At 42.6% G+C, this 12167-nt stretch overlaps 2 protein-coding genes across 2 annotated transcripts in view; both read left to right on the forward strand.

The window, feature by feature from the left end:
* Positions 1–7357, forward strand: part of LOC107563081 (tensin-3-like) — a 34881-nt gene extending 27524 nt beyond the window's left edge. The window contains exons 13-24 of the mRNA XM_016247864.1: positions 49–166; positions 446–520; positions 1145–1238; positions 2499–2896; positions 2976–3104; positions 3936–4031; positions 4178–4255; positions 4999–5076; positions 5145–5313; positions 5607–5675; positions 5769–5798; positions 6340–7357. Of these exons, the coding sequence (XP_016103350.1) occupies positions 49–166; positions 446–520; positions 1145–1238; positions 2499–2896; positions 2976–3104; positions 3936–4031; positions 4178–4255; positions 4999–5076; positions 5145–5313; positions 5607–5675; positions 5769–5798; positions 6340–6481 (1476 nt within the window). The 3' untranslated portion in view covers positions 6482–7357. The remainder of the gene's footprint in view (positions 1–48; positions 167–445; positions 521–1144; positions 1239–2498; positions 2897–2975; positions 3105–3935; positions 4032–4177; positions 4256–4998; positions 5077–5144; positions 5314–5606; positions 5676–5768; positions 5799–6339) is intronic.
* Positions 7358–9912: 2555 nt separating this feature from the next.
* Positions 9913–12167, forward strand: part of tada1 (transcriptional adaptor 1) — a 7457-nt gene continuing 5202 nt past the window's right edge. Inside the window, exons 1-5 of the mRNA XM_016247898.1 lie at positions 9913–10063; positions 10362–10453; positions 10539–10604; positions 10718–10818; positions 11604–11816. Coding sequence (XP_016103384.1) covers positions 9990–10063; positions 10362–10453; positions 10539–10604; positions 10718–10818; positions 11604–11816 — 546 coding nt within the window. The 5' untranslated portion in view covers positions 9913–9989. The remainder of the gene's footprint in view (positions 10064–10361; positions 10454–10538; positions 10605–10717; positions 10819–11603; positions 11817–12167) is intronic.

Below are 12167 nucleotides of genomic sequence, written 5' to 3' on the forward strand. Positions count from 1 at the left end.
TAGTTTTCTCCAGTGACTGTGTGTGTGTGTGTGTGTGTGTGTGTGCAGCATGCAGCTGTGTTCAGAGCAGACGGTGTGCAGTACTCCTCTCACAGTTCACTGGACACAGGCAGTGATGTGATGCCCGCAACACCAGCCTTCCCCATCACACCACCCACTCCATACGGTAACAGACACACACATACACACTCTCTCACACAGACAGACACACACACACACACACACACAAGGACACTAGTTGAGTCCTTCCTTGTCGAGCAGTTCATTAATTGTTAGTATTTCAGTTCAGTTCAACACTCAAGCCATGAATCAAGAGTATCATCAGTTTTCAGATTTAAATGATGTAAAGAGCCATCATCAGTATCTGCACACATCCACACTCCACCTGCTGTATCTGTCAGAGGGATTGATCTGTGTGTGTGTGTGTGTTGATCTCTGTCTCCAGTGAAGAGCATGATGGGTTATTCACCCTTCAGACAGGCTCCGTCTCCTTCATTTGGATCTTGTAGAGCTGAACACGGTAAATCACACGATTCACTCACTTCTGACCTGTTTGAAGGGAACTGAGGCTGCTGAAAGACATCTTTATGCTAACTTGTTTTATCAAACAATCTTGATATAGTTTTTACACTTGCAAGTGGCATCTATATCTACACTGTGTGTTTACTTGGTTACATGACATTTAAATGCATGAATTTAGCAGATGCTTTTATCCAGAGCAACTCAAGACAAAAGAGGCACAAAGCCCAGTTTACTCAGATGCTTTAATGTCACATCGGGTCTAGTGCACAGCTGACAGAACACTAAATATGATGAAAAACACAGCAAGATGAAACTTATTAAAATATAACAGGAAAAAAACTACTTCCTGTGATGTGAAAGATTTGGAGGAGTTGATGGAAACACTTAAAGATTAATTAAACTGGATTAAAGTATGTGAAAATGTGAAGTGTGTCACCAAATGTAACTCCAGACATTTCAATCAAGTTTCCCAAACACAGATTAGCTCCGCCCCCAAACTCACCTGATTGGCTGAGCTGATCATGATGAATGAGTGACAAGAGTGTTCACACACCTCACATTCAATTGTTGTCGTGTGAGTGTACGCCGAAGGGAGAGTGTCCTGTTCATGTTGTTCTTTCAGAAATGAGAGAGACCGCAGTATTCATGGGAGCTTCAGATGAGGGTTTCCAGCATCACAGACCGTTCGTCGCTGGAGTCACGGCCTTCTCTGACCGGTACAGCTGCACTCATTCATCCATAAAGCCACGGAGAGCAGTATTCAGGTCTAGCAGAAAGACATGCTGAAGACAGATTTCCACAGATGAAGTCCTGACCTGTCTCCTCTGGTCCAGACTGGGTGTATTTATTGCCATGCTTTGATTAATATATTGGAATATTATATACTTCAATTAAATGTTAACATGTTGCATCTGCAAGGTTTCATTTTAGTGAAATAAATCAAACTTGAAAGGTCCTACTAACCTCCTTCAAATCAAGCTAGTTAATTAAGACCCCTTTTTTTCTGTAGTCCAGTCACATTTATTTCTACAGCACTTTATACAGTACAGGTCATTTCAAAGCAGCTTCACGGTCATAAACAGGGAAATAACTAACTAAATAGTGCTAATGTTGTAACATTCATCAATTATGAACCAAACTGGGTTTCAGCTGTAAAGCAGCTTTACTGGAGACAATAGAGTCATTATTCAGATCAATTCAGTTCAGTTCAATAACTGTGTCAACCTTACAATGTTACAGCAGTGACTCACTGAGTCTCTTAACTCTTTGTAAATAAGTTGGCAGAATGTTTAAATGACTTTAAGGTCAAAAAATAATAATTCCAGTTTGTGAGGTTCAGGTCATCATGTATTAATAACAGTATTGCAAAAATTGTAAGATGGCCATATTTCACTGGTCAAAATATCATTGAAATCTCACTTATTTTGTGTGAATATGAATATGTTAGTAATAATGATGTTGCCTGTATTGAAACCCTAACTGGTTCATCAAAAATTACACTATGAAAAACAATAAATAGTAAGCATGATTAATTACCAACAGATCAAAGCAGCATTATATTATTTGAAAAAAAAAGAAAGAACTATACCCAGAAATGTCATGCGTATATCATGTCAAAGAAGCACTACTCGCGTGTGCATGACCTCCCGTTTTCACACATACACATGTTTGTAGTTTACAGTAATGTATATCGTTTTCAAAAACTTGCACTTTGAAACCGGTTTTCAGAAGTTTGTGTTTTCAGGTCCCCAACACAACAGTGTAGAGTAAACGAATGGCCAAAATGCATTAAAAGTTTTCTGTTTTTAGTTGAAAATGAGTGCACCTCAGGAAACATTAAACTAATCTAAAAATGCATTTCATGAACCCTGTAAGATCAGATTGTAGCTCTGAATGATTTGAATTCTGACAGAATCTGATGTGAGGTTTGTTGTGTTGTTGAGGATGACAGTAGTGTGTTGCTTGTTGTTGAGCAGGTCTGCAGACTGTGTGAGCTTCGCCCCGTCCTCGGTCCCGTCTCTGTCCGCTCCAGACGCCCACAGCTCTCCTCTCAGCGGCCCGAGAGCCCGAGTCCTGCAGCAGACCTTTGAGGAGAAGTTCAGCCTCGGCCCGGCGCTGGAGGGACTGGATTACCAGCAGAAGCTCCTGCTGGCGTCAGACGGCGAGCACTCGCAGGGTTCAGCGTCTCCCAGCGGTTTCTCCAGTCCTCACAGCGGCAGCTCGCTGAGCATCCCGTTCCCCAGTGTCCTGCCGGAGCTGCAGAGCCGAGCGAACCCCGCCGCATCAGACCAGCTCTCCAGCAAACCACTGACGGTCAAGTTTGTCCAGGACACCTCGAAACACTGGTACAAGCCAGACCTCGCACGGGACCAAGGTAGGGTCCGATCGCGTGACGCCTGCTGGACGGCCGCTGTGTTTGACGCTCATCTGACCTCTTCTCTGTTCTCACGCAGCTATCGCGGTGCTGAAGGACAAAGAGCCCGGCTCGTTCATCGTCCGGGACAGTCACTCCTTCAGAGGCGCATATGGACTGGCCATGAAAGTGACCACACCGCCGCCATCAGCACTGCAGAGCCGGAGAGGTGCGAGGAGACCAGCGCTGTCCTCCACATGAGCAGCGCTGACATACAGTTAACATGTGAAACAGAGCATGTGTGATAGTCTCATAAGATACTACAGTTACTGCAGAAAGTGTTATAAATCAGATACTCACACACAACAAATGTGCTCAACAAACACACAGCAGGGCCCTCTGGTGGCCATCTAAGGCACAGCCGCTGAATACCGTGACAAAAATATACATTACTGTCATTTCTATTCAAAAATGTGTCATTTTTTTAAATAATAATTTTAATAATAATAAAGTTGCAGTTTAGTACATTTAAAATATATTAAACTTTAAATGTAATATCAAATAGCACTACAGTTAAAATAAGTGCTTTCTTTACATGTGCTTTAGTCAACACATCAAAATAAATGTAGTTTAAAAAAACTTAAAAATATTTCAAATGTAATTTAAAGTGAAACGTAATACGTTATTTGCATTTTTAAAAGTGTACTTAAGTTTATCAAGAAACAGTCATGAAAGTGTCTCTCTTGAAGTACATTTTTATTTCATTAATATTATCTTCAAGTACAATTTTATAAAAATATGCTTGTCAGATTTGAAGCACACTACAGATGCACATTCAGCACGGTTAAGCACACTTGTGTTTTTAGTAGTGTTGTGCTGATGGAGGCGTAAGCGTCAGCTGTAATGACAAACTCCAGATACGTGCTGCTTCATCTGTTATTGTGTCTGCTGTAATTCCTCGAGAAGAAAACGAGGAGGCGTCTGAAACCTGAGCTCAGTGGATAGCAGATCAGTGTTATAGACGGCATTGTTGATGTGTGTGTGTGTGTGTGTGTGTCAGGAGTGGATCTGTCCAGTGAGCTGGTGAGGCACTTCCTGATCGAGTGCTCGCCGCGGGGCGTCCGGCTCAAGGGATGCCCAAACGAACCCTACTTTGGTAAGTTCATCAGACCTGTGACTGATTCATGCTGCTGTGTGACTCACTCACTCATACTGGTGTGTGTGTGTGTGTCTGTGTCTGTGTGTGTGTGTGTGTCTGTGTGTGTGTGTGTGTGTGTGTGTGTGTGTGTGTGTGTGTTGCAGGCAGTCTGAGCGCTCTGGTCTGTCAGCACTCCATCACTCCTCTGGCTCTTCCCTGTAAACTCATCATTCCTGACAGAGGTATTCATCTCTTACTGTTCACTGCAAACATCAAAAATCAGTTCTGTTAAGTGATAATAAAGCGTAAATAAAATAAAACATTATGTAAACTAAAAATATCGCCTTAGTTGAAGTACTAAAATGACAAAAACTAAAACTGAAATAAAAATAAATGTAACTAAATAGAAAGATTTCTAAAAATAAAAAAATACAAATGACAAAAGTACACAACAAAATTAGCAAAACTTAAAATTGAAAACCCTAAAAGCTAATTCAATTAATAAATACTATAATAGTATATAAATAATACTGAAATAAATCATTATAGTATTGTGCAGCACGACTGTGTTCAGCATTGATAATAATCAGAAATGTTTCTCGAGCAGCAGATCAGCATATTATACTGATTTCTGAAGATCATGTGACACTGAAGACTGGAGTAATGATGCTGAAAATACAGCTGCGCATCACAGAAATACATTACAGTTTAACAGAGATTCACATAGAACACAGATATTTTAAACTGTAATAATATTTAAATTTATATAGCAGCAGAGATTTCTTTCAAAAACATGAACAATTTTTCAGGATTCCAGACTTCTGGCCAGTACACGCACTTAAGTAAACTGTGTTCATTTAACATCTCTGTTGTGTTGACATTATGAGCGGCTGCAGCACTCATGAGCGTACATGATTATAATACACATTATTCTCAGACTAGCAGAGAGTGCTGGGAGTGATGGTGTGCTGTTGTCTCTCCTCAGATCCTCTAGAGGACGCTGTCAGCGCATCCCCACAGTCCATCACCAACTCTGCATCCGAACTCCTCAAACAAGGAGCAGGTGCGTCCAGTAATGATACCTGAGCCATAACCAGTGAACGATTCCTCTCATAATCGCATGTTTTCCAGCCTGTAACGTGTGGTTCCTGGGCTCGGTGGAGATGGAGTCTCTGACGGGGTTTCAGGCGGTGCAGAAGGCCACCACTGCGGTCCTGAGCGCCGACTCGCTCCCGTCCTCCACCGTAGTGCACTTCAAAGTGTCCTCGCAGGGAATCACGCTCACCGACAACCAGAGAAAGTAAAGCAGCCCTCAAACATCACTGTGCATGCATGCATCTGACTTACACTGCATTCAAGATATCCGTGAGTTCACGGGGAACTGAGCCCTTTCTCTGAATGCAGGGCTGTAACACATACTCAAATTATACTTGAGGGAAAGTATGGCTACTGAATAAAAATCATTGATTAAAAGTCCAGAAACATACTTGAGAGGCAACTTTAAATTGAACTTGCTATAATTAGCTGTAATGTTTGTTCATGTGTGTGGAGCTGATGAAGCTAACACACACACACACACACTGTCTCACACAGACTGTTCTTCAGAAGACACTACGCAGCAAACACAGTCATATTCTGTGCTCTGGACCCGCAGGACCGGAGGTGAGTTCATCCTGCTCCGTTACCAGCTTCATGTCACTCACAGTCAGCTCTTTATTCTGTAATGCATTTCATTGTTGCTCTGTTCATTCCCAGATGGAGACGAGACGGCTGCGGCTCAGCCAAGTGAGTGCACTCGCTCCCATGTGTCTTCAGTTCACTGTTATTACAGGAGTTTATTACCTGCTTGATAAGAGATAGAGTTAGCTCTGATGCTGCTTGCGTGGATATTGAAAATACACTAAAATACTATTTTCTAATTTTATATGAAATATATATTTTGCAAAACATGTTTTACTCTAAAACTGTGAGAAAATCTAAGCCATAAATCTAAGCAAGTTGTGTTCCTAATTTGAGGTTGAAATGTAAAAAAGAAAAAAAGATTTAGATTTGTTAGATTCGCAGTACCAAACGCTTTCACTAGATGAGTTTCACTTCCCATTAGTTTCCAGTGCGCTCATTTTTGAACAGTACTAATGTGTAACACCATTTAATCTTTTCGAATCTTGTCCATGATTTTGTGTTCACATTGCAAGTGCCGAAACCTTTACCAGGTTTCGTACCATTCTGTTGAAGTAAGAAAAAGTCAAATGATTAGGTCAGAAACGACTGAAGAGCAGCAGAGGGTTAAAGCAGGGCTTTGCTAAACGACTTTCTTCCGCGGCAGGATCTTGGGGTTTGTGGCGAGGAAAGCAGGCAGCGGTTTGGAGAACGTGTGTCATGTGTTCGCGGAGCACGACCCCGAGCAGCCCGCCAGCGCCATCGTCAACTTCGTCTCTAAAGTCATGATCGGCTCGCAGAAGATGTGATGTGTTCATCTCACGAGTCGACAGAGAGACGAGGGACAAAACCTTCTGAAAACCAGCATGTACAGTGTTTGTATATTTATGCATTGAAAGTGTAAGTATGGTTTACAGACTCGAAAGGAATTAATAATAAATCTCAACATACGTGTGTATGAACAGTAATGCTTTTTTAAATTATTTTTAGTATTTTGTGTAATGGATCCTACTACTGATGACATAAAACCAAAAACGCCTTTATAATGTCATTGCATTTTAGATATCTACAGTGTATATTTAGTATTTTAAATTTTTTACTTGCAAATTTCTATTACATATGCCAAGTCGTTTTCTACCGGAAAAACTTTATACTTGATATATATACAGTAAATATAAAAAAGTTCTGCATGTAAAATAGTTTGAGATGTCTTTAGCTTCTCAATGGCAGTCGTGTTGTTCAGAACCAGTGCTCACAACACGAGTGCAGAAGACTGAAGATTTGTGATTTTAGGGTCTTACTGACTTGTGTGTATCGTATCTCTTCTTCATGTCATGATGCTGTTTTGATATAAAGTGATGACAGTAGTTGTGAAGGAGAGGCTGTCGTGTGTAGTACAGGAATATCTGTATTAAGGGTGTTCAGAGATGATTCATGATCTGTGTTGTTCTGTGGACCGCTGGACTCTCATAAACTCATCTGAACAGAACTGAGCAGCTGTCATAATGTTCAGCTAGCACAAATGTGCTGACTACATTCACACAGATAACGGTTGAGGGCTCTGCTTACTTATACTTGATCTCGTTAAAGTCACTGGTGATTTTCAGAAACTGAAATGAACCACACACACACGGGTACACACACACAGACACACACACACAGGTACTCTCACACTCACACAGACATTCACACACACTCACACGGGTACACTCACACTCACACTCACACTCACACTTACACAGACACTCACACTCACACTCACACTTACACAGACACACACACACACAGACACTCACACAGACACTCACACACACACACAAACACACACATTCTCTGAATATCAAACAGATACGAGGAGGATTCTTGTGTTTTTCAGTTAGCAGTATTGAATGTCTGTTCATGTACTTCATCTGATTCCATCAGTGGCAGAATCTGAGAAATAAAGAGTACAGACTGATTAAGATACATGTTTTATTGATTCATTTTAAGGCTGCAGATTTGATGAGCATCTGTGTTCTCTGTGACAGGACTGTGATGTAATGCGGCTGGTCCTCTTCATTCACACAGATGTCTTCAGCAGATCACCGTCTGCGTACTCTTCATTCACATGTATTGTGTTCCTGTACAGGTCAAAGTTCTTTATATCAAAGGGTTTGTTCACCCACAAGTGGAAGCTGTCATCATTCACTCACACTCATGTTGTAGAGACTCGATCAGACTGCGTGATTGCTCGCTCCACAGAACAGGTTTCCACTGCTCCAGAGTCCAGTATCTGTGTGTTTTACACACCATTATATTTGGTGATGTGAGGCTTCATGCAGCTGCAGCCTCTGAAAACCCATTCCATCAAGCTCCTGCACAGTTTTTGAGCTGATATTAAAGCCAGTGGAAGCCTGGATCTCTTCAGCTCTGGAATCAGAGTGCTGCTGACTTTTACACACTCAGTGAGCCGCTCTGAGACTTCACTTGATCTTCAGCTTCGTGTCTGAGTTGCTGCTGTTCATAAATGCTTCCACTTTCCCATAATATCACTTACAGTTGAGCGTGTAACATCTAGCAGGGATGAAACTCATCCTATCACAGTCCCACGCTTTAGTTCACTGAGCTCGTGTTTGTCACTATTGTTTGTAAATGCAGACTGCATGGCTAAAAATGGCACAAATGACTTTGGAAAGTACAATGAGGTCAGAGGATGAGCTGCTTATGTTTATGAGAATATTCTCACTACACAGTGCTGCTGAACGACTGGTTTTATGACCGGGGGCACTGACTTTAAAGTGCATTATCGCCACCTACTGTGTTGGAGTGTGGACCAGAGTTTACTGCACCATACTGAAAAATCTCTAACTAAAGGTCCTTTTCATATTCGTCATCCTAAAAATTTGTCACACACAGAAACCTTGCACACTGAGTCCGATGCATATTAATTAATCCCTTGCGACGTTCTCGAGTGCACTCATTCAATCCCACAATGCACTGCAAAAACGAGTGTACAACTGGTGCACGCTCAACAGCTAGAGAATGCCCATAATGCACCGTGAGAGTCACGCGCCGAATGAGATCCCGCATCTCGCCAGAAGATGGCGCCCGCAGCTGAATAATCAATCCGTTCAGTTTTACGAAGCGCTCATCCATGGCGTACAGCATAATGTACAACACGGGTATAAATTCATTGTAAATTGATTATTAAATTGTTTGATTATGGTTTCTACATAATTTCCGTGACAGAGTTCAAGATAAATCCTTTAATCTTCCCACTGGAGCTGCTAGTCTGCTAGTTTCAAATGATTAATAAACAGCAAGCACAGACAATGCAAAAGCGGCATTCCTTCCGGTGCACTCAGTGTCTGAATTCACTACTCGTTTCATTCACTCTTCACTCCTGCTAGTGAACTGAATTAGAGACCTAATGTAGCGAATAGTGAACACAGCCTGTGGTCCTCCTGCTGCTTCTGTGGTGTTACTGGCTCGGCGCCTCCTGCTGGACTGGAGGATGATGAACACTGAACTAGAAGAGAACTCATTTATATCGAGCAGAATTATTAAAGCACTCCTGCCTACTGTAATAACTAGCTGTCACACTTTACTACAGTAAAGACTCATTAGGGTTTGCTATGATGACTGATGCAGAATCTGACTTCATAAAGCTTTTTATCCGCTCTTCGTACACAGTAGATGCTCTCCAGATGAAGCACTCTTTAAAAGACATCTTGGAGACGCACATGTGCTGTCCGGGATAGAAATGTAAAGCACTAATGAACTGTGCGGGATTTTAGGGAAGAAATGGAATGACTTCGAGAGTGTTATCAAAGTGTTAGGAAGTTACGAAATTAGTGTCGTAACCATGTTTTATTGGTGTATTGATTACCATTTGTATTGAACTCAAGCAGCACGGGTAAACTATGGTTAGTGTAGCAACGCAATGCTTCATTTGTGGTTACCATGGTAACCGTGTTTTTCTGGGTTTATTTGTAGTAAAAGCATGGTTAATTTTCATAAGGGAAGGTCTACTAGCTAGGAAATAATCCATTTGAAGCTGTTAAACTGCTGCGTGACGGTGCGCACTGAAAACCTATTATTATTATTATTTTAATACGCAATTATGCACAAAATGAGTACAAACATATACATCTCACAACATTTATGAGAAACAAAAAAAGTCTTTTTAGCTTTTCTGTTTGTAATATTATGCAAAGTAGTACCATATTGTTTAATTTATTCTGTAAAATGTTCACCATTTTGGCTTTAAGCGAAACCCGCCAAACTAAGGCAAGCGGAAGAAGAACGCGACGCATCATCGCAGCTTCCGGCGGCACTATGGCGGCTCACGCGAGTGAACTGGAGATAGCGAAGAAGAACTTAACCGATGCAGTCGGAGACAACGTCAAACAGTGAGTGTGTGTGTGATATTATGATCTCTGAGATCACGAGTGTGTTATGATCTCCGCTCTATCCTAACATGAGTGTGTGAGCACTGATGATGTTAGCTTCTGTTAGCTTCGCAAACACACTGGTTTTCTAGTTAATGGCAGCACGTTCAGTGTAGCCCTCGGTAGTGTCTCGGTGACTGAAGAGTGTCTGGAGCTTGTAGCTAAGCCTGTGCTGTCGCTGGTAGTCGGGTCAGCAGCGGGGGAAGCCCGGCGTGCTGCTGCGGTGTCCGTCTCTGCTCACACTGCGTGTGTTCCTCAGTTACTGGGCCAATCTCAAGCTGTGGTTCAAGCAGAAGATCAGCAAGGAGGAGTTCGACCTGGAGGCGCGGCGTCTGCTGGCTCAGGAGAACGGTGAGCTCGAGCCCTGTGTAGTGTGCGGCATGCTGACTGTGTAGGTGACAGGCCCTCGCTGACCGCTCGCTTGTGTCCTCCGCAGTCCATGTTCACAATGACTTCCTGCTGGCCATCCTCACCCGCTGCCAGATCATCGTGTCCACGTCAGGTACTCACACACTCTCTGTAGATGCAAGGGGTTGTGCAGTGTTTGCTGTTGTTGAGTGTGTGTGTGTGTGTGTGTGTGTGTGTCTGTGTGTGTGTGTGTGTGTGTGTTGATAGAGGGCACCAGCTCGCTGCAGTGGAACAGCGGATCCACATCCAAACCAGGCAAACCCAACCGAGGCAAAAAGAAGTTTCCCTCCGTTCGGCAGAAATTCGATGTGAGTTCTGTCTGCTCATGACTGTATTTCCCAAACCAGGGTTATGCTTTATTCCTAAAATAACAAATATCTGCCAGTGGGGAATGAGAACTTGTTTTCCATTTGAATTAAGTTGATTTTTCTGACTCCATTGACAGATATTTGTTTTTGTTTAAATCATAAACTCACTTCATTTTGATAAATTTCTCAGAAAAAAAGACTTCTTCTCTTCTGTCCTTCTGCTTCTCCAGTAAATGTGTCTTGATTTAAGAATCGTTTGAACTGGAAAACAAGACAGAGAGACTGAGGAAGAGCTGCACTTTATTACAGTGTGATCAGAAGCTAGTGGTTTGTAGCAGAGCGATTCAAACCTTAAGCTTTTTTTTTAATAAAATGATTTAAAGAGTAATGGAGATCTGTTTGAAGATGTATTTTTAAAGTTTGAAGTGTTGCTGATAAAAGACCGTGTTGACGTATTGTTCAATTCCTTTCAGTCCTTATATTTTCTTGGTCTTAAACTAAAGTCTTAAATTTACTGTCATAAACCCTGCAAATAAACATTTAACTTAAAAGAAATTACATTTTGCATCAAGGAATTGAGCTCTTTTTAGGACCATCATGATTTACATTTATAGCTTTTGTATATCCTCTTATTTTCAGTGATTGTTGTTTTATTGACTAATAAAAACTATTGTTAGGACTTTTTAATTTTGAATGTTAAAAACAGTACACATTATTATTATTATTATTATGTATCAGCTGATATGGTATGTGTGTGTTGATCTGTGTGTGTGTGTGTGCTGCAGCATCGCTTCCAGCCGCAGAACCCTCTGCAGGCGGCGCAGGCCTTCAGTCCTCGAGAAGCAGCGCTGGAGGACGATGAGCTGAGACTGAGTGCTCACACACTGCTGCTGCCCACCAGAGGACAGATGGAGGCACGCATGATGGTCACCGCCTTCGAGATGGGCCTGGACAACGTGAGCGAGGATGCCGTCAGCACCGTGTTCTGCGCGCTGGAGGTGAGTGTACGATGGAGACGGCCTCCCAGCCACAAAAGGGGTAAGTGACGTTTCTTCTATTGTCATTTACCCTGTGGTTGGTTGAGGCTGTCGACTAAAACCCGGTTTCTCTGTCCCTGTTCCGGCGCGGGGCGAGAGGGAGAACTGCCCGGAGAGGAATCCCCGCCCCGCCCGCTTCGACCGCTTGGAGCCTGGTTGAGGATGGCAGCACTCCCGTGCGTGCGGCGGCGTGATGACGGGGATGTCGCTTGGGGGGGGGGAATGTGATGAGTCAGCTGCCTCCCCCTAATTATCATCATCACCCCGTCCCTTAATTGCCGCCCTTCGCCAGGCTCCCGACGGGAGTGGGGG

This window comes from Sinocyclocheilus grahami, unplaced genomic scaffold (assembly GCF_001515645.1).
Source record: "Sinocyclocheilus grahami isolate Dianchi unplaced genomic scaffold, SAMN03320097.WGS_v1.1 scaffold857.1, whole genome shotgun sequence".
In the NCBI taxonomy this organism is placed as follows: domain Eukaryota; kingdom Metazoa; phylum Chordata; class Actinopteri; order Cypriniformes; family Cyprinidae; genus Sinocyclocheilus; species Sinocyclocheilus grahami.